Source organism: Lipophrys pholis (assembly GCF_963383615.2).
Source record: "Lipophrys pholis genome assembly, chromosome: 14".
NCBI classification, from domain to species: domain Eukaryota; kingdom Metazoa; phylum Chordata; class Actinopteri; order Blenniiformes; family Blenniidae; genus Lipophrys; species Lipophrys pholis.
The window spans coordinates 24,256,800-24,279,952 of NC_137633.1; the positions used below are offsets into that span (position 1 = coordinate 24,256,800).

A 23,153-nucleotide genomic window follows, 5' to 3' on the forward strand; every position below is an offset into this window, starting at 1 on the left:
TCACAGAGGCAGCTAAGTGGCTCCACTGTGCTTCACATAAGCTGCAGAATGACAGTGAACAGACAGTGAACACTTATTACCATTTAAGAACAGGGCAGAAGAAAACAAGTTACGATAAATGGACTCACTTATATATCACCTTTCTTCTGACAGCAGCCCCAAGGCGCTTTACATGGCTCATCACATTCACCCACTCACACACCATTGGAGGCTGCAGTCGTGCAAGGCGCTGTCACTCCAATGGGGACAGTTTGGGATTCAGTGTCTTGCCCAAGGACACTTTGGCATGGAAGCAGGCAGAGATGGGAATTGAACGTGCAACCTTCCGACTGGGAGACGACCGCTCTACCAACCGAGCTCTGCCGCCAACATCAAGTTGAGATTGTTGTGATTCAGTGGTTTTAACTGGAAACTGAATCACATGATTATCTAGTAACAAATGGTGCTGCCGTTAAGTTTTGTTCTTTTGGTTTGGGGAACGATCTCTTCCTGATTTATGTTTTTAATTTGAAACTATAGAGAGAATGCATATTATAAAAAAACATTCCCACGACAAACTGATGCAAAATGACTTTCTGGTTATTTTGCGGGCTCCATGGGTGTATTCCTAGACTTTATGTGTTTCACACTTTGGTCCAGCTTCAAACTATGTTTGAATCTGAGGAAGTGGAATTTGGATTAGTTCTTTGGCGTTCATCCCTTAAGAAATTTGATGGTACATTTCTGAATGTGATGAGATTTGAGTATTTACCTCACACACACACTAACACACACTAACACATGGATACAAGTGAACAAAAGAGAAAATGTAACCTTGGCAGAGCCACACCCCAATGAATACTTAATTCATTTAGGAAGTTCTAGTAAATACGTTTAGAATTAATCAAGCATTTGAAAGGGGCTGTGGGTACATTAATTAACTAATAGGACTGCAAGGTACCATTTTGAAAAAGCTCCACAAATAAAGTGAACAACAAAAGAAGCTCTGTGATTACCTGAGTGCAGCATTTAACTTGCCGGACCTCCGACAGTGGAACCGAAAGGTCGTTCTCTGAGGCTCCTGCCTCCATCACACCTGCAGCGAGTCGAGTCATCATTTGTTATGACAATCCTTGTCATAACTGCTGCTTATTCCTTGTCAGCCCCTGACCTGAAACAGGGTCTGAATCACTCCCCACAATCCCTTTCTTTCTTTCTGTCCTCTAGCCTCCAACCACAACACCAGAAGTTCTCCACCTTTGAGTCTGGTTCAGCAGAAAGTCTCCCTCTCTGACCCTTTCCACTGTCTCCTCTTTTTGCTCATTTAGAATTGTTGATTTTTCTCCGTAAAATTGCCTTCAGATGTTCCATTTGTCACTATATAAATTAAGTCAAACGGTATTGAAATCCACCTCTGCGCTGTTCAATAGGAGTCTGTGGGAGGAAGGTGATTGGAGCCACCTGAAGCTTGTCAGGGATATTGGGATTTACCTGACACAGATGATTTTCATTTGTCATGATATTAAAATCATGCATGTGAGTCTCAACATCTGACTGCAAGAGTTCACCTCAGGAGGTCAGCCACACAGTGAGCGCTCCCCCTGTGGTGTCATGAAATCAGTCACCGAAGATGGTCAGTCCTCCCAGGGGCTGCCACCTCTGGAATGCCCTCAACCCTAACAAAAACCTTTGCTGGCCACTTCCTCTCTTGGCTCTTCAGTCCAGTGACCAGGAGCTCAGCTGCTCCAGACACACTAGGAGGCAGGCCTGTAGCTCCAGGAAAGACCAGCACAGGCCCCGCTGTAAGAGGGAGACACAGCTCGGACTCTCACAAACCGTCTTCTTCCACACCTCCCACATGCCAAGCGAACAGCCTCCTCCGGCTTCCAAAGCGACCGAGCAGGATGATCACAGCTCCTGCTGAGAGCACACAGAAGCTGTTCCTGGATCACGGCCAGGTCAACCCTCACCAAAGAGTCAGCTCCAGGGTCTCATTCTGCACAGGCCCCGGCGACCAGCTTCCCCCGGCCTGCGCTGAAGGACAGAGACACTACACGGAAGAACCAGAACCACCGCAAGGACGTTCCTGAACCACAGCTCTTTCCCGCTTTGTCTGCACAACACAGCCAGAGTTAGCACTGAGATGCTAACTGCTAATAACGAAGCCACGGGCAGTTCGTACCAAGAACAAACCACCAGTTTTTTTCAGGCCTGGACACCAAACATAGGGCTTTTCCACCAACAAGAACCAGGTTCTAGTTCAGGGCCAGTGCCAGGGCCACTTCTTAAATGAGCACCGCCAAAGAACCGGTTCTTTATCCACCGTCAATGGAGCCAAGTGAGAGCTACGTCATTGCAAAACGTGATACGTCACTGATTTCACCAATCTATCGCTCATACAGGAACGAGGAGACAGACTGTATTCATCGGTTTGTTCCGGGTCGCTCCATCTCGTCTGGCCTGAACCTCGGACGCAGACCAAAGAGCCAGAAAACATTGAGTCTCCTCGTCGCTCCATTGTTGTTTTTTCACGTCCGTCTTGCTTTAGTCCGGAGACCTGGAGTGGTCATAGAGAAAAATAATAATAACAACGCGTTGATGAGTTTGGGGCTTATTTTTCAACATTTGGGCATTACATTGTGAATTTCTGCTCCTTTCACTTTGTTTCTGGACGTGTCTGAATCAAAAGCTTCAACATGGAGGACTGGAGGTGCAGAATGATAGAACGCAGCTCTAAAAGCCGTTTCCAATGGCAACCTACGTAAACACACGCTGATCAACAACAAAAGTTCTCTTTCACATGAAGCCATTAAAAGGCTCATTTTATGGCTAAAATATGATCTCGTTCCCTCGTATTATTAACTTGAGGGAACAACTTATTATATCGTTCCCAATAGTTATTTTTTTCTCTATAACCACTCCGGGGCTCAGTGTTCGCTGTAGATTTCAGAAAGCCGGTTCAGCGTCTCTTCCGCCTCGTAGGTAGCGATAACTCCGCCCCCAGCTGATGACGTGTCAGACCCCGCTCCGGCCCAGCAACCATGTGGGGCCAGCGCAGCACCAGTCTAGACCCCGATAGGACGGGGCTTTGGTGGTGGAAAGACAAAGAACTGGTGCTAAATCCGGCCCTGAACACGAACTAGAACCTGGATCTTTTTGGTGGAAAAGCCCCTATACAGGCTCCTGGTTCCTGTCGGGAATCTCACTGCAGCATTTTAAATCATTTGAATCGTAAGCAGTTAATCCAACAGTGTAATCACAGTGGTCCACTCTGGAGGAAACAAATGCATGGATTTGTTTTTCAGTGTCAATCTGAGTCAACATGTTCCTCATTTCCGAAACATTCCAGACGAAAGAAAACAGTGCTGCAGACTTGTTTAAAATGGGAGTAAGTCCTGTTTTAACATAAGTCCTGTCTTAAGATAAGTCCTGGTCCAAAGTAACTCCCAGGTTCCTCAAATCGGGACTGGGGGTCAGAGTAATACCATCTCTAGGTCCAATCCAGCCCTTCACCACGAGCTGTAGGGCCTGGAGAAGAACTGCTACTGACTGAGGAACAAACTGTTATAAGGTCATGCTGACACATCAGTAATGCAACAGTGGAAGTGTCAAAATTTGAGTCAAAATAGAACCTGCAAATGGAAAACTTGAGTTTTGAACCTTTCACCATATCATTTGTATTCAGACTTCAGTAAAAAGAGCTTTGGTGTTGAAGCTGCTCTTACTTTCTCCAACCTGGTCAGGCTTGTAAATTACGGAATAGTATAAGGGCCACTGTAGAAAAACAAATGTGGAGGTAAAAAAAAAATAAAAATCCTCGTGCACTTCGAGAAAGAAGTCAAAAATTTAAGTCAAGATTTTTTTTAAGGCCACTGAATTGAAAAAAAACATTGGAGGTAAACAAAAAAAAAAGAAAATAAAAAACATATGCACTTCGGGAAAAAAGTTGAAAATCAATGTCACGATTTATTCTTTTTTAAATACAAACAGTAGACGTCTGTCTCCTCTGGTCCGTCCCTCGTCATTTGCCCGTGGATGCCGAAATAATCCAATTAGATTACATAACTCTGACTATATAGGGTTGCTTTCTTCTTATGGAGATATGGTTTTACACAGGATTTCCTTGTTTAATAATAATACATTTTATTAGCACCCAGGGATCGGTGCCCAAGTCCCTCGTGCTCTGTAAGAATTTAGTGAAGGGCGACGAAGGGCTGCGGGCTGCAATGTCTCCTCAAAGTCCTCAAACTGATGATGACGGCACGGTGTTTATGAGAAGCCTGTTCTGAGGCGTCGTTTCACCACTTCATTAAACTGCCTGCAGTGCATTTTGTAGAAGCAGTGACAGACACACATGTGGAGATAGATGTTTCACGTTTGTATAAATATAATAATAATAAAATACACATTTTTTTCGTTGTGAAAAAAAAATCTCGACTCTGATTTTCAACTTTTATCTAAAGTGCATGAGTTTTTTTGTTTTTTTTAATGAAGCTCAGAAATGTTTTTATTTCTTCTGTGGCTCTAATGCTCTTCCATAGTAAATAGTTCATTAATTGAAGAGGTTTTTAGAAACTCTTGGGGATGTTTTGCTCGGATTTTACTGATCCGACACAGTCAACATAAAATAGTGCTGTTTGCGGCCCCTCAGCTAAAATAAGTCTGAGAATCCAGAAGTTAGAAGTTATTCTAAACCTCACGACGTCTTCCAAACAAATACTGAACATTTGGAATTTTAATAATGTTTCTAATCCTGTTTTTAGAAGAGAATCTGGTTATTAAATCACGTTACTTAAGACTATATAAGAGGGGGGGGGGGAAATCAAAAAAATGTGATTTATTTTTCTTTTTTTGTTTGTAATGAAACCCGCAGTCATGGCATGGAGAAGTTTATAGTGTCAGCCTTGTAGATTATGAAAGATGAAGTTATGAAGTGAAGAGAGAGCCCATCAGCATGTTCACATGCAGCTCAGCTGACTGAGCAGCCTGGTAGGTTAACACAGTTCAACACACTGAATCTGCTTCATACCAAACAAAAATAAACCTCCTCCTCTCTATCTAGTCTCACTTATTGGACTGAATAAATCCGCAGTGTGAAGAGGAAACATTCCTGCTCACCTCGTCTTCCTCCCTCATGCTGTCTATGAGCTGCATGATTTGTACAAAGTGCTGACAGCGGAGGGAATGATCCACCGCATGGACGGGCTGCACTTTGTGCTGCCAGTGTCTCCACTCCCACAGGGACAGCTCTCTGCCGCTGGACACCTTCTCCTATCATTCGAACCAACGACATTAAAAGGACAGAAACATTAAATGAGACACACCGAGTCCGCTGTGAGCAGAACCTTTTCCCAGCGAGAGTCGTTGAGCTGTCCACTTCACAATGACTTCACAAAGTTACATCCACACCTCTCTGAGTTTATTCGTCAATCGGAAAGTTAAATAAAATACTACAAAATAGAAAAAGATAATTCATCTAAATGGGAGATGTTGTTGAAAGAGACTAAAGAGAAGTTATTGTCCTCAATGCTTCAATAAAACACCTCCAATCCTTACAGACTAATGGATTTATCTTAAAAAAACTATCAAAAACAATTTTCAAACATATATTTGATAAGTTTGCTCATATTTAGTGTACTTTCTTCTGTAAATAACTATTGTATTATAACCATTTAGAGAATTTCACATCAATAACATTTCTTTTGTAATTTTTATATATATAATTGAAGTATTTCAATTAACCAGTAAATAAACAAACTACTGTTCTTCTCTGAACAGACATGTTACATGAGTTTAACAGTCCTACTTTAGGGTTCAAATGTTCAAGTCACACCACTTCTGTTAAAAGTGTGTTATTCATGTGGTCTGAGTGACAAACAGACAAAGAAAAACACAAACCTCACGTGGAGCGTCGGAGAGGACGGACATAAAGGTGGAGCAACGCAGGAAGGGAGGAGCTTCATGATCCTGGAGACTCATGCTCAACAGCCACTGGGAATATTCAGAGCTGCTCAGAAACCCATCAGAACCTAACACACACACACACACACACACACACACACACACACACACACACACACACACACACACACACACACACACACACACACACACACACACACACACACACACACACACACACACACACACACACACACACACACACACACACACACACACACACACACACACACACACACACACACACACACACACACATGAATACAGATGTGCCCTGGTCCAGGTGTGCAGGTGTGATCTTCTGTGTGTCAGCCAGGACACTCACTCGGGTTCTGACGGTGGATGAACGATGAGAGACCCTCTGAGTGGGAGCCTCGACCCCTGACTGACCTCCTGCTGCTCTCCCGGGGGTCAAACTGTCCACAGGTGATGTGCATTTTATGGAGCCTGGGGTAAACCCCGTGGGGCAGCATGCGGGGGCTGTTGGGGTACATGTGGAAGCTGCTCTTGTTGCTGGTGATGGACTTGTACACGCTGCGCTTATTGTTCTGGCTTTGATTGTAAATCTGTGGACAAAAGATGACGTTTTATAGGACAGGAGCTCTATATGTGGAGTTCATCAGCTGTCAGTTTGATTGGAAAAAGTTAAAATCAGACACAATTGTATTATATATGTTGTACAGCTGCATCTCGAAAAAGTACGATATAATATAGAAAAGTTAAATCTTATGAAGTAAGGAACTGTGGAACTGGCATTTAATTTTAGATTTTATGACACATAAACTGAAAGATTTCAAGCCGGCTGTATATTTAATTTAGTATCGAGATAATTTTACAGATGCTTCTCTTGTCTTTAACTGAAGCACATAATCATCCCTGCAGCAACCGACAGTGGAATGATAGCCAGTATACAGTGTAATAAAATATTAAAACAAATTATGAAACTTGTCATCATTTAATAAGAGACACAATATTGGCTAGTTATTGTCACATTATTGAAGAAGCATTAAACGTCCTTTGAATAAGACATAGATATGACATGTATCCTGCCCTCGCCCACAGTAAGCTGGGATCGGCTCCAGACCTGAACAGGATAAGTGGTGTAGAGGATGGATGGATGGATGGATGGATGGATGGATGGATGGATGGATGGATGGATGGATGGATGGATGGATGGATGGATGGATGGATGGATATGACTACATTTCTTTGAGGTCAAAGATTTGTTTTGCAGTTTTTGCTCTTTGCTCATTAGTGACAGTATAGTGGAAGGAACAGTCATTATATCTATTCACTGAGGAAGCATTATGCAGCACTCTCACTTTAAACTTCAAACCTCACAATTTGAGTGTTATGAACGTAGAAGTCACCATCAATACAAACTTTTCAAACTGATTCTGTATATTTTGTAGAGGCTTCTGTATGTCTGTGGTTGGCCTCACCCTCTCTTCCCGGCCTTCAGCCAGGATGACCACGATGCGGCCCTGCCTCTTCCGCCCAGTGCGTCCCATCCTCTGCACCAGGCGGGTGGGATTCTTCTGAGCGTCAAAGCACACGATGAGGTCCACCTCGCCGATATCCAGCCCCTCTTCCCCCACACAGGTAGACACCAGGGTGTTGAAGCCTCCTCGTCTGAAGCCCTGTACCACCTGCAACCGATCAGAGACTTGCAATGAGCCCCGGCCTGTGTCAGAGGGGATCAAACCGAGAGACCTGCTGGATGATACCAACGCGTCACAGGACCTGGGACTTGAAGATACGCCATGTTTTCTCCTGCATTACTTACCTGAAATAAACTCACCTGTCAGACATGGTAATGCTGCACAAAGCTGTAAAACCTCAAAATATGTCACACATATTGAGAGATAGCGAACATACTTTGATCTTTTTTTCAGGTTTTAAGTTTCATATCAAAACCTCACTTTACAAACCCTCACTTTACAAAACTGGAACTGTAATTTTTAAACATATCACAACACCTGATAACACTTTCGAGTAGAAAACAAGAAGAAAAAAAAAGAGAGATGAAAGACCTCCAGCTGTTCTTTCTGAGTGAACCCTTTCACTCCTCTTCCCGCGGAGGCTTGACCCATGAACGTCATGACCCGGATCAACGGAGCGTGGCGGTTCAACATGGCCGCAATCTCCTGCACGCTCTCTCGAAAGGATGAAAAGACCATCACGCGTGTGGGTTCGACCCGACCACCTGCACCTGAACGTCAGAAGAAAGAGGAGCAGCCAGGTCAGTAATAGTGCACCAGATGAAGCCATCTGGATCTATTGAACAGGTTATGTTCTTTCAGGTGGACGCTAATCCTATGACAAACTGCTAATCTCTGTCTGGAAGTGACAGATGTCACAGGATGAAAATTGAAAAATAGGAACCACCATGAGAAGAAAACAAAAACATGCCCAGGTTTCTCTTCAGCACTAGAGCCAGGCTGACAAAAGGTCTGTTGAACCCTTTAACTTTGAGCAGAAATGAATTTGTGAACTTCGTCAACCACAAACTTCTAACTATTAGAGATTGAAGACAAACTCCCAAAAGCTGTCACAGACCTATCAACCACATCTTCAGATTTGTAATAAGAACCTGATTTACAGTTATACAGCTTCCACCGCATAGAATTCTCCGAGTTATCCGCAATTGTGGCTTCATCTAAACCAACAACATGATTTAGATTCAATCACGATGAATTCGAGACATTTTCCCCCGATGAGCACGACAATATCAGATCAGAATAAAACATCTTTAGAAACAGGTTATGTATCACAAGCCTTTAAGGTGCCTGTTATAAAAGCTATTCTTAAAAAGGCCATCCTTGATCCAGGTGTTTAAACAAGCGACCGGCAAATATCCCTTTATTTTCCCTTTATTTCTAATATCCTGGAGAATGTTGTTGCACGTCAGCGATGTGACCATGTCTGTACAATCAATCTATTTGAATCTTTTCAGTCAGGCTTCAGAGCTCATCATAGTACAGAGACACTCTGGTCAAAGCTACTAATGATCTTCTCATGGCCTCTAACAAAGGACTGGTATATGCTCTTGTACTGTTAGATCTCAGTGCTGTATTTGATTGGGAATGTAAGGATTCACTTGAACCATGATATGATTTAAATCTCTATTTATAAGAAAATTAGATTGAAGTCAAAATATAATTTAATTGTTGCTTTATTTCAACTCTTCAAAGAGAAGTTGGCAAAAAAGATACATTGTGATTATGATCTTTTCTTATAAACAAAGTAGTCCTGCTTTAAGTTACTTTACCAGAAAAAACTTTCGTGAAAAGGTATCACTTTTGCACAGAGAATAAACTAATACATGAAAACAAGATCATTACATTAATTTCCACAAATTTCCAACCCGTAGTTGCCTAAATCAATCACATCAAAGTCGATTGGTTTACAAACAAACCAGAATTTGTCGCCATTAAACTGTGTTTATGTTTCGCTAACTGAGGTCATCTTCGGAAATCTGCACAGATGGGTTTCTGGGGTTGTGAACGACGCAGGGAAGTCATGTCATTATGCAACAATAGTGGCGTGAAGAATGTGGAAGTTGCGGCCGCAGCTCACGGCAGCTGGAGCAACAGCTCCGCGGTCGTCCGAAGCCGTGAGCTTCCTTTATCTGTGACACAGCGGAAAACTTTCTCAATCCGGACTGCAGCGTCCATCTCCCACTGGATCTCCTCCTCGTCTGTTACTGAGAGGAGCGCCTGAACCTCGTCAGAAGACGAGCGCCACACTTCAATAAACCCAGTTAACAAAACCACCAGTGTGTGCAAAGCGGCGTATGTGAAGAATAACGGGAGTGTTTACGGCAGATGAGTTATGGGGGGGTAAGGGGGGCACTGTGAGACACTGAGACACTGTGAGTAGGTCACACTGTTTTGGCATTGAGAGGAGTCATAAACTTTGATCTAAATAATAAGAGATTATTCTGGTAGCTGTTGAATATATAAACTGTGTTCACTGAAGCAATGGGAGAGATAGGTTGTGGTTCTATTCGGAGGGGCAGCCTTACTCTCAGGGGCCTTACACATTCGGATAGTCGGGAACTTGGTTCACTTGGGAGGGGGAGGTCCGAGAATATTCAGACCTGTGTTGTCAATCCCATTAAATTACAGTGTTGTCAAGCAGCACTTTTGGGACCGGATCAAACCATCTGGAAAATGTCACACAATTATAACAGCTGCTTGTTTGGGGGCGTCGTCACCCAAAACAAACACTGACCAGAGAGGAAGTAAAGAAGAAGCAAGGCTCACTGATTGGTACGGACGGAAAGCGGAAGTCCCGCCACTTTAGCCCGTGGTGGCGAGGCTAATTAGCTTGTGGCTAATGAGTAGCCATAACTAATGGTGATATATAGACTTCAGACCAGGTATCAATCAGCACCTTCTTCACTCCTTCCTCACTACTTCTTCCACACTACTCCACATCTGCCCGGGAGATAATTTCCAACTTTTTCTTTTTGGGTCTGCTTCTTCTGAGTGGCACGGTTAGCTTTGTTTGTTTACAACCCAGAATGCATTGCTCTCTACATCACATCCTCTCACCCCACCCACTGGAAAGACTGTTAGCATGAGAACCGAGATCGACGTTTTCAAGGGGACCAGAGACCACTTGTTAGGACCAGAGACCACTTGTTAGACCCGGTTCAGAGTTCAGGAGAGCGTTTGAGACGCACAAACAAAACTGTCTTTCCCAGAAACTGCATGACGAGAACTCTGGTCTGGATCAAACAGGGAAATGTGAACAAGCCCTCAGTCAGCTGACTTCCTTGCAATCCTAAATAATAACTCATGTGCAGTGTCAGAACCCTGACTCCTCATCTTTGCTTCTACGGCTACAAACGGTCATAAAACGTCTTAAACTCAATGAATGCAAGATAAACCACAAATCTGGTCAGTATAGCAGAACCGTAAATGAAAATGTATATTACTTCAAAGGTTCAACAACTTGTTTGGCTTCAGATGAATGTTATTTAGAGAAAAGTGGGTAAAAGGTGTCTTTTGGCCTTGAAGTCTGCAGAGCTCTAATGTAAATAGAAGGAAGTAATAAGCGTTGCTTCAAACTAGAACAATCTCTCCCAGAATGATTCAGAGTGCTGTGATTTTATTAATCTTATCACCATCAGTGTCCGCCCACGTCCTGAAGTGCCGCAGTACCACCTCCTCCAGCTTCTTCAGTTTGGGGTGACTGTAAAGGAACGCTTCATCTGCACCTGTTTGTCACACAAACAGCACACTGTCAGAAAAACGTCATTTTCTCCACGTTTAGTGTAATCTGACTTTGTGTTGGTGTCCTGAGGAGCACCTGATGATGGCTTCACAAACATGCCCTCCAGTTCATGGTAAAGATCCATGAATGTGGGCGTCCTCTGCAGTTCATTCTTGGCTCTGGACATCTCTGAGCCAAACAAACCACACAGAGCTCTCACATCAGAACAATCACACAACGAGGTTGTACACATACAAGTACACAGATGGACGATACACAGAAAGAAATATTCTTAATAAGCATTGACAAAATAATGTGAAGAAAAAATATTTAAATCTGATTTCCAAATTGCTCTGATTTCTTCTCTCCCTTTTCGAGGTGAAAAATGTCACTCTTAAATTTACTAAAATACCCAGAAACATTTATTTGGTGGAAAGTGGATGAAAATGAATCTTTTACTGAAAAAGGTTGCAACAATCTGTCAAAGATCATCAATGAATAAATAGCAGTGGGAAACAGTGAAAGACTGAAGGCTGGCTGACCTCTGGATCCATCCATGATCCCCTGGATGTAAAAGAAGAGCGATCGGAGGCCCATCTGTATCAGCAGCTCATAGCCGTGGTACAGACTGATGCAAAGGGCAAAGTCGCCCTCCAGCATGCCCTGCTGCACACCCTGCGGACAGCATTTGATTCAGTGGTCCAATGAAAGCAACAACAAAAAAAAAAAAAAGGAATACACTGTTCCATCTACATCTACTGCCCCATTTCCAAGCTCCCATTTTTTTCCAAAATTTTGGAGAAAATTGTTTTCATTCAGATGAAGTCATTCTTGGATGAACATGAGATCCCAGAGGTTTTTCAGTCTGGTTTTAAGAACCTCCACAGTACTGAGTCCGCTTTATTAAGGGTTTTTAATGACATTTTAATGTTGAATGATTCTGGCCATACTGTGGCTCTGGTGCTGTTGGACCTAACTGCTGCGTTCGATACAGTCGACCATGAAATCCTCCTGTATCGCCTTGAAAATCTGGTTGGCATTCGGGGATGTGCCTTAAAATGGTTCAGATCCTATTTAACAGGGAGGAGTTTCTGTGTTAAAGTTGGGGATTGTGTTTCCTCCACAGCCCCCCTGTCGTATGGAGTACCGCAAGGGTCCATCCTTGGTCCTCTCCTGTTTTCACTGTACCTGCTCCCGCTAGGATCTGTTCTCCGTAGATTTGGGGTGTCATTTCACTTGTATGCTGATGACAGCCAAATCTATGTGCCCCTGAAGCGTGAGAATGCTTTCAGTGCCACTCAACTTTTGGAGTGTATTGAAGCAATCAAATCCTGGATGTCTGCTAACTTTTTACATTTTAATGACAGAAAGACTGAAGTCCTCCTAGTGGGGCCGAGCACTTCTGGTACTGCCGCCCCAGTGAACCTAGGATCGCTGACACAGTTTGTCAAACCAACTGTTTCTAATCTGGGGGTAAAGATGGATCAACATTTTAAATTTGACAAACAGATCAGTGCTGTGGTGAAGGCGAGTTTTTTCCACCTGAGGCAACTCGCAAAGATAAAATCCTCACTTTCAAAACATCATTTTGAAATACTGATTCATGCTTTTGTCACAACCCGGCTGGACTATTGCAACGCCCTGTACACCGGCATCAGCCAGTCCTTACTGACCCGCCTGCAGCTGGTTCAGAACGCTGCAGCGCGCCTCTTGACTGGCTCACAAAAATATGATCATATTTCACCCGTCCTCTCTTCTCTGCACTGGCTCCCAGTGCAATTTAGAATTGATTTTAAAATTCTGTTATTTGTTTTTAAATGTCTTAATGACCTTGCCCCTCGTTACCTGTCCGACCTGCTCGTGTCGTACTCCCCAACACGTTCACTCAGGTCAGCTGATCAAGCGTTGCTTTCGGTCCCCCAGACGCATCGCAAACTCAGAGGAGACCGAGCGTTTTCTGTGGTTGGTCCCAAACTGTGGAATGAGCTTCCTCTGTTCATTAGACAGGCTGACTCCCTTCATGTTTTTAAATCACATCTTAAAACACGCATGTTCTCTTTGGCTTTTAACCAGTGTTGAAGTTGACTTTTACTGCTATAAGTGTATTCTGTGCTGCCACTGTATTGTTGTATTTATAATTGTATTTTTATATTGTTGTACAGCACTTTGGTCAACTGAGTTGTTTTTAATAGTGCTTTATAAATACATTGGATTGGATTGGATTGTTTCATGATTCAGACAAGTGTGTAAAGCAGGACTGCCAAACCTGCAGTAAACCACATGGTTTAATCTGGTCCACTGAGCGACTGTAGAAAGAGTGAAAGGCACAAAGACAACATCTGCCGTTTCTGACCTGTCCACTAGGAGTCGCACTGTTACGATACGAGCAAAGGTCAAAGTGCAATACCCGAGATGTAGAAAGACCAGCAGATGTCAGCAGAGTTCCGAACTTGGAGATCAGCCACACAGTCCTGCAACATGTTATGAAGGCTAAAGGCCGCAGAAAATAACTTTTGTCCACGTTAATCGGCGAGAAAATGTCAGGTTGTTCATTACATATTTGTTTCTAAAAAGAGCTCAAATGTGAAGTGATATTTTTGTGCACTAAAACGATGGAAGCCACAATGAGGTTCTTTTGTAGGTTATCTTGTTAGAAATTCAGTGTCTGGCCCACCTGAGATCAAACGGCGCTGAACTGAATTGTTTAGGTTTTACTTGTTGCGTCCACTTCAGAAACCATGAAAAATAATCACTCTGATAAAGTTGGACAAAAATCACACAAACCGCAAAAGAAATTTAAGTCTTTAAATCAGCTCATGCTAAACATGTAGTCACCAGCAAATGCTAAATATGTAGCCACTCGCTAACGCTAAGGTTATTCCTACCGTTAAATTTATACAATATCAGTCATGCTCGGGTTGTTCGATATACCGGTACTGTATTGGTATCGCGGTATTGACGCCTTTAAAACGATACTATACTGGGCTCAGCCGGTACCGGTATCTATTTTTTATTTTTATTTTTTACGTTGCCGCGTAGCGTCACTGTGTTGTCATTTGCACCGAGGAGATTAGTCAGTCTCTCTGTGGGGGAAGCGTTGGCCGGCTGCTCCGCTTTGTGACTTTCATTCACTTCCTTTTGTAGACATGAGCGCGTGACGAACGATCGGGGGATAAAACAGAGAAAGAGAGAGACAGACAGACAGACAGACAGACAGACAGACAGACAGACAGACAGACAGACAGACAGACAGACAGACAGAAGGGAAACAATGACCGTTGCTACATCCACAAGGCCACAACTGTGTTCTCTTTTTATTTGGAAAAGTTTTGAAAAGTATCGAAAGTACCTAAATACATGGTGGTATCGGTATCGATACCAAAATGTTGGTATCGTGACAACAATAAGTCATGCTGATAACGCGTTACTCTAACATGACCATATTCTTTCTGTAAAGAGCACACGTTGCTATTTCCAAATCAGATTAAAGTTACTCATCCAAGTCGTCTTTAATTTATCGTGTTTGATTGAGTCTGTGAGAAAACATAAAGTACACAAAAATCATATTAGCGTTAAATGCAGTGTTGTTGCAGTGAATCTGATAACAGTATGCCACAGTTCTATAAAACGTCTGGGACAGTTGTGTATCGGTGAGGAAGCTCACATCGCTCCCATGTTCGTACCCTGATATGGGGTGGAGGGTTCTTACGGAACTGGTCCCGGGCCAGGATGAGCTGGTACTTGGTGAAACTCCGCAGGTCTTTGTGGGCCATCACTCGGTTCTGGACCAGACGAGACATAAATTTCTCCAGCACCTTTCAGGAAGGCGAACAAACAAGACACACAGAGCACAAATTATAGTGCCATTTCCTGTAATAGGCATGCATCAGCCTGAAGAAAGGCATCCTGCTGGCACTCAGATTGAAAGAACATCGACACATGATGCTTTCTGTGGCGACAGGACATCGTTCTACTTCATCGCACACTCAACGCCTCTGTCCCTCTCTTTTTCCTTTACCACTGACCTCTTTCTTAACAATGGGAAAATGGACTGAAGCAGTTCGTCCTAAGGACAATTTAATGACTATTCATCTTCAGAACCAGATAACACAAGCTGGACCATTTTTATTTGAATTTCAGCAGGAGGAATTACTGCTCTACAATCAGAACAAAAATATATATATATAAAAAAAAAAAAAAGGCCATTTGATAACATCAGCATTTTGTTTTGTTGGCATTCAACCATCATGATAAGCAAAGGAGTGAATAATGGAAGAAGTTCACTCCAGCAGAAGACAGAACCATACAGCTCAGTAAAAACAGACTTTTTACAGTGAATGTGTCAATTGTTCAGTTAAGCAGAACCGAAGAGAAATGAAGTCCACTGTGGTAAAAGATAGCAGTATTTATCCTCTTTTCTTCCTTATCTCGACATAACAGCAGGAGCATAACAGTTCGGGCAACACCAAAAGAAACACGGTCCAAAACCGGAGAGTTTATAATATTAAGTCGTTTAACACGAGGTCTGCAGAATATATTCCAAACCTGTTATTATCACCGTATCGTCATTTCCAATGTACACATCAGAAAGACTGAACTGTGACAAATTACTTTTAAATTTTTTATTCTATAATTATGTCTTTGTGACGTGTGACGGCAGTGATTCTACTGAGAGTCAACCGAGTTGAAAACCGTCACATTTCAGACATGTGGAAAGCTTTTGTGCAATATTATATTTGAATTGAGTCTCTAGAGACTAAAGAGCCCCTGTAGTGACTCTCCAGCTCCTCTGTAAAGGTTTAATTGAGATTTCACTAAATTATATTGACGTAAACATTGTTTCATCTGAAGTTCTTCTTCACTATTTTTCACTTTGAGGTGACAAATGTGAATCTTTAATCAAAGACCGGTACAGCAGTTAAAATAGCGATAATATCCAAACATGTCACGACAAACAGACTGGCGACCTGTCCAACCCTGAACTGGATAAGTGGGGTAGAAGATGGATGGATGGTCAGAACAAACAGCAAGTAAGTAAAAATCACAAAATGCTGCACATAAAATGGGAGCAATAGAAACAAAACATAAGAATTTCAAAAAATACATTATGAAAGTGGAAAACTCATTTAACCAAAAGCTTTGTTAAATAGAAAAAAATTCTTTAAGAGTTTTTTTTTTTTTTAAAAGAGTCCGTGGAATCGAGCATGCAGAGAGACAGGGGCAAGTCATTCCATAGTCTGGTGGGTTACAGGATAAAAAGTCAGCCCCCCCCCCGGGTGTTAAAGCGTGTCTTAGGGACCTTTAGGAAGCTCTGGCCTCAAGATGGGAGGATGCGCCCTGAGGTGTAGGGCCACAGCATGTACACGATGTATAGGGGGGCCTGACCATGCAACGACCAGGAAAGTAAGGATTCGACTTTTATAGTCAATTCAAAACTTGACTGGGAGCCAAGTTGCACCATTGTCATGTTGTGTAAACTCTACTTGGCTAAAAAAAACCGATTCTGATTCTAAAACGGGGGCGATGTGGGCTGAATTTTGGTGCAACATGAAGTCTGCCGAGGACGGTCTATTTGAAGCAAGTGAAAACAGAATTGCAGTAGTCAAGGCGAGACAAAATAAAAGCGTGGACGATCATTTCAAAAGGTCATGATAAAAGAGTTAAATGGAAAAAAAAAAACTGGCTTAATGGCAGAAACTGTTTGATACAATAATAACATGTCATTAGTTCCTCAGCGGAGCTGTTAATCTCCATTAATGCAACATAAACAAACCTTATGTCTGCTCTCTTGGTTTTGATGGTTAAACCTGGTTTGCGGATCAAGATGTGAAGTGGTCAAAGAACCTCGGAGCTGATGGTTCATCCTAAACAGATGTGCCGGTGCAATGTGAGAGTGCGGCAGCAGATTGAATAACCAGCATTAATGCTGCTAACCTTTCAGGGAGCATGGACAGATGGATCACCTGGGGTGTTGTCAGGTGTTTCCATCTGCTCTGCTTTACGATTCCTCACACATCTCAAAATGACCGCCTCCTGTTGATCGGAGAGTCGTTGAGTTCATTGTGTGGAAATGATTAAAAAAAAATAAAAAATGGACTCTGAATATTCTGTCATTAACCAAAGAATTATACTGATACAGAGGGAGCATCCTGGAACAACGATTGTATTAGTTACCATGGAAATATATTGCATGTCGCTGAAAAACTTTATGATGAAACCAAGTGTTATTAGATTGTGGCTTAAGAATATTGTACCGAATGTGCAAATGCAGCATGAAATAAAAAGACAAACCTCAGCATCTGTCTCACATTTATCTAATGTAACAAGAATTCAGTCACATTTCTTTCCTCTGGACATGTTTACCAAACTTGTCCTCACTGATAAAACGCTGATTGAAATATTTACAGTTCAAGTTTCTCTTTTACTTTCTTTTTGAAGCTCTTCTGACTTAAAAAAAAAAATAATTAAATATACAAACAAATATGCCAATTTTTCTAAAGATTTAAAAACTTTGACAAGTCAAAAACCACTTACTTTGCCATTGATGGCCTGAAAATATCTTTGAACGTGACAAATTTAAATTTCTGTAAAATGTTGTGTAGTCTTGTTGCCACAGCTCCTCCACCTTCAATTACTGCCGTCTAGTAGTACGAGTCCTTATTAATAGAAAAAAGGTGCTTTACCTGGAACTGGATGAAAACATGAGGCACTGTCACATGCACTGGGATCAAGTTCACAGTGTGATGGAGCATTGTGGAGGCTTCAGTCACTCACCAAAACAACATCTGTCATATTTAACAGGTTTAAAAAAATTTAAAAAAAATTTTTTTTTAATGATTTTCTCAAACTCTCTAAACACAGTGCAAAAGAAGCACAGATCTCAAAGTTTACCATAACTGTCGTAAGAGACTTATGAATTTACTTTGAAAACGCAGGGAGATAACGTGGGCGCCACCAAATAAAGGGTTAAATGATGAGCAGCAGGCTGAAGCTAGTAAAGCACACACGCATGACGTTTCTCAGATGTCACACTTTGTTTCACTTGTGCGTCACGCCGCAGGAAAGTCTTGGAAATTATAATCTCATTCAGGCCCCGTTCACACGACAACGAATTCGAGTGTATCCGCAAAACTTTCTTCACTTTTGGTGTTTATAGCATATAGCGTATAGCGTATATATCTGTGTGGTTTCATTACAAAATCAAGTAACGGCGCCCTCCCGTGGCCCGGCATACTAACTACATTGTTGCCAGTGTGTCCACTGCTGCAGTGTAAACACACTCCTTTTATTTAGGGCCGATGGTGTCTCAGCGGTGGAGTCGGTCGTCCAATAACCGGAGGGTTGGAGGGTTGAATCCCACTCTATCAAACAGTCATTGTCGTTGTGTCCTTGGGCAAGGCACTTTACCCACATGGCCTCGTATGAATGGTGCATGAATGTTGGTGGCGGTCAGAGGTGCCGTTGGCGCAAAATGGGCAGCTGTGGCTACAACGTAGCTTAGCATCACTGGTGGGACTGGTGTGAATGAATAATGGTCTCTGGACGTGCTTTGAGTCAGTGCGGAAAAAAGTGCTATATAAATCCAAGCCGTTATTATTATTTAAGGGATGAGGTGTTGTGACGTGAAACGTTGTGTAAACGGGGCTCATCCAACATGCTTCTTCGAATTGAACCATTTTTTTTTTTAATTCTCATGTAATTCAGTGTCGTTTCTGCTTTCTCAGCACACAAATGAATAGTAATCCAAAAAGAAATATCTAAGTAACTGATTTAAAAGCTGAAATGACCCCCGAAGCAACAGGGAGGGTTAACCCTTAAGAGTCCACAAACATTCACAACAACTTTACAGTGTTGAAGAGAGACGGAGCTGCCTGAGTCATTAGCAACAGTTCTCCATCATGCTTGGTCGGTCTCGGTCTGACCTCTTTGGTTTGTTTAGGACTCTGGAGGAGAAATGTTGAGGAGGGGCTGACACACAGGTAGGGCTCCATGTGGTCCGGATTATGGGATTAACCACAACAAGATTAGTGAGTTTGCCGTTTTAGTGTGAGTGGAATCAGGAGGGAAATAAAATAAAAAGAAAATGGTGTTGCTCCACAGTGTGGTCCACTGTGCTTTACACCAGTGAAACATTTTAATCACACTTTATGTCACTAACCACCGACTCCCAGTATCACCAAGTGGTAACAATAACATGTCGTCTGTGAATGAAGTGGGGAAAATATCAGTCATTTGAACACAGACAGAAAGAAGGTGAATGAGGGAGGAAGGAGGAGAAGAGAGGAGAGGAGAGAGAAGGAGAGAGGAGAAAGGAGAGGGGGAGGGAGAGAGGAGGAGGGAGAGAGGAGAGGGAAAGAGAGGAGGAAGGAGAGGGAGGGAGACAGGAGGAAGAGAGGAGAGACAGGGAGGGAAGAGTAGAGGGGAGAGGAGCAGAGGGAGAGGAGATGACAGGAGGATAGAGGGATGAGGGAGGAGAGGAGGGAGAAGGCAAGGAGGTAGAGGAGGAGAGCGAGGGAGGCAGGAAGGAGATGAGTGGAGGAGGAAGAGGGGGCAGAGAGGACAAGAGAGAAGCACTGATGGTGCTGATGATGACTGTCCTTCTGAGCATGCTCAGAAGGACTCAGAGCTGATTGGCTGTCACACATGGAGCTAAGTGACGTTCAAAAGTCTGAGCAGGCAGCTATTAATACTCTCAATCCCACATGCCAACAATGGAGAGGTTAATGCTGTGTGTGTGTGTGTGTGTGTGTGTGTGTGTGTGTGTGTGTGTGTGTGTGTGTGTGTGTGTGTGTGTGTGTGTGTGTGTGTGTGTGTGTGTGTGTGTGTGTGTGTGTGTGTGTGTGTGTGTGTGTGTGTGTGTGTGTGTGTGTGTGTAAACAAACTGCAGAGGGTCATTATATAATGTCCTCTCTACGTGCCTGTTGAAGGAAGCAACATGGTAGCTGGCTCCAACAGCGACACAGATCAGAGGAAGTTGTCCCTCACGCTGTCCCTCAGCCGTCCCTCACGCTGTCCCTCACGCTGCAGACAACTTCATCATCAATCAGCATGTAACTGAATCGAAGAGAAGACGGTATTAGAACTCCACTCCGGCATGTCTTTATGGGTGACAGACACACTCTGCCCCGCTCCTTCCTCCTCTGAGTGCGTGCTGTTGTCAAGACATCCATCATAAGTGTGTGGAAGTGCACAATCGCATGGAGCGCACACTGTTATACACAGGAAGCCACGCACAGGCGGGCTGAAGCTCTTCCCCCGACTCGGCGCTGACAACGTTCACGTTCAGTGTCCACCTCTTTCTCCTTTACCACTGACCTCCTTCTGAACAATGGGGAAAACGATGGAAGCAGTTCATCCAAAAGGCAATTTAACGACTATTTGTTCCCAGAACCAGATAACACGAGCTGGACCCTTTTTATTTGAACTTCAGCAGGAGGAATTGCTGCTCGACAATCAGAACAAAATGAAAGAAGAATAGAATAATGAAAAAATAAGGACATTTGATCAGAGAAACCACTTGTTCTCATGGCATGTCGCCATCATGATCGACAAAACTGAATATTGGAGGAAGTTCTTGAAGCCCTTCACTCCTGCAACCGATATATATATAAACCACACAGCTCCGTAAAAACAGACCTTTTACAATAGATGTCAGTTTGTTGTGTGAGGATCACCTGATACCATTTAGAAACCAGTGTTTGAGGTCAGTCGGTGACGGTGTGTGTGTGTGTGTGTGTGTGTGTGTGTGTGTGTGTGTGTGTGTGTGTGTGTTGGAACCGATCCAGAACCACGAACTGACCGACAGTGACTCAGTGTGGCTGCACGACACCAGGTGAAACGGCACAAAGCCATGTTAAGTATTGTAATCAAGTATTCACACCAGGGATGAGCGGCGTTTAACTGCACTCTGAAAGCAGAACAGTTACTTTTAACGGTTAAATGTCTCATTGAGGTCATTTGTTCTTCATTTTTATGCTTTTGTACTTTTAAACAATAAACAAAAGATGTTGAGATGAAGCGATGGTTTGTAAAAACGAGACTTGAGCGAGGGCGCACTGGAGGGGGTTCAGAATCTTTCCCACCGGTAACACATGAACAGAACCTGACTGGACGACGGCACGGAAACGTGTCTGTAGTGGATGGTTCACCGTGTTTCCTCCACGACGATCGGGATCCCGGAGAAGCTGCACAAGTACCACAAATGCAGCGAGAGCGATCAAACCTTCTGGATCAACGACCGCTGACTTAAAGCAGGAAGTCGGCTAGTTAACGGTTTTTCATTCCCTCCATATCTCCGTGGTCGTTAAAGACCCGGGGGAAGCGTCCAGGACAACAGAGGAGCATTGTTGTTGTTATTGTTTAAATCTTTATACTTCTCATTATTTGTACTGAAATAGTTTTCCCATGTTTCACCATTCTGAGTTAGGAATTCCAAGATCTGGAACACATCACATTATATTCATCTTTTCCCAATTGCTCAGTGTGTGGTGTGATTTGTACTGTAATTGTAACTGGAGTCCTAATTATGGTCCGACAGCAAAACATTTCAGAACAGATTAAAACCCCGACACAGACGAACGCTTCCCTCTGCTGTCGAACACTTTGAATCCGGTTCTACGGAAAGTCTAAGTCCTAAAGCGATTTGTACACGGGGAAGTCAAAAGTTACATTTTGAAATATAAAAAAGGCGGTAAAAATGCTCAAATTGACTGATAAAATTCAAACTTGCAGCCGCAAGAGAACGAAGGAGGAGGCGGGGGTGAGGAGGAGGAGGAGGAGCAGCAGGATGAGGGGGGAGGAGGAATAGCAGCAAGTGGACAAAGGAGGAGGAGGAGAGGAGTAGTGATGTACGAGTTTGGACTAATCGTTCAAAACCCGCGATTCACTTTGCTGAGCGGTGACTCGCGAGTCATCATGTTCATGAACCGGTTCACTGAGTCGTTCTGGCGACAGCCGTCCAGCTGCAGAGACGGAAACTATGTTTGAAATCTGTAAGAAGAAAATCTGAACTTTTGAAGGAAAAATCTAACTTTACAATCATGTATTTATATATATACTGTATCGTTGCCATTCTGGATACCTGGTATTTACTTTATGTTTTAATGATTTATTTAACTTAGTTCCTGGTTCAAATAAACCTCAAAAAACAACACAAATAATGTAGAATAAACAGAGAAGTGCCACTAAAAACTAGTGTGTACTAAGGATGGGACCGATCCGATCCAGTACCGGTATCGGGTTCCGATACCAATGTAATTCATGCATCAGAAATTTCCGATAAAACCTGCGGAGGATTCTGATCCATGAAGCCTCGTCTGCTTCACTGTTACAGAAACGACTCCACAGTGTTTCCCTGCTGCTGCTCTGCTCGCTGGCTGCAAACTGTGGACTGGATTTCCTGAAGGGAGGCGGGTCTCAATGAGACCAGGAGGAATGAGTCAGGAAATCCATTCCACAGTTTGCAGCCAGCCAGCAGGCTAGGGAAGTAGCACTGAGCTATACAACTTTTCATGACAACATGTCGCTGTTTGGACGGATTTTACTCTAAAAACAAAGCAACACATCTCGCCGAGGTGAACGGCGCTGACCGCGGCGTCAAAACAATGAACAACTCGCTCCTCCGCTGGAGCAGGCGATTCACACCTGCGTGAAGCTGCGTCCTACTCCAGGCAAAACTCCGTGAAAATAGTCCCAATCTTTTCTGCTGCGTTAGAGCTGGAATAATCACAGTTTGTGCTGCGTTGCTAAAGAATTTCTCCAGGGATTAATAAAGTGATTCTGGTGTTTTAAAGATATAACTAGTTTATTATGAGACGATGACGTCACACAGACCCCCACATTGTCCAAACTGAATAAAAATAGTTTGTACTGCTTCATTTCTGACCTGATACTAACCTCAAGTTGTCTTTTGAGAGAATACATGCATACATTCCTACATTTCATACTTTCCTGTACAGACGAGTTTATTACAGCCTCATATAAAATCAATA

At 43.1% G+C, this 23,153-nt stretch overlaps 1 protein-coding gene across 1 annotated transcript in view; it reads right to left on the minus strand.

Moving 5' to 3' along the window:
• Positions 1–23,153, minus strand: part of fancm (FA complementation group M) — a gene marked incomplete at both ends in the record, with an annotated part of 59,912 nt that overhangs the window by 10,804 nt on the left and 25,955 nt on the right. Inside the window, 12 exons of the mRNA XM_080479886.1 lie at positions 1,816–1,899; positions 1,982–2,092; positions 3,465–3,528; positions 5,098–5,250; positions 5,813–5,844; positions 6,266–6,506; positions 7,383–7,589; positions 7,974–8,152; positions 11,075–11,167; positions 11,260–11,352; positions 11,706–11,838; positions 14,847–14,978. Coding sequence (XP_080336012.1) covers positions 1,816–1,899; positions 1,982–2,092; positions 3,465–3,528; positions 5,098–5,250; positions 5,813–5,844; positions 6,266–6,506; positions 7,383–7,589; positions 7,974–8,152; positions 11,075–11,167; positions 11,260–11,352; positions 11,706–11,838; positions 14,847–14,978 — 1,522 coding nt within the window. The remainder of the gene's footprint in view (positions 1–1,815; positions 1,900–1,981; positions 2,093–3,464; positions 3,529–5,097; positions 5,251–5,812; positions 5,845–6,265; positions 6,507–7,382; positions 7,590–7,973; positions 8,153–11,074; positions 11,168–11,259; positions 11,353–11,705; positions 11,839–14,846; positions 14,979–23,153) is intronic.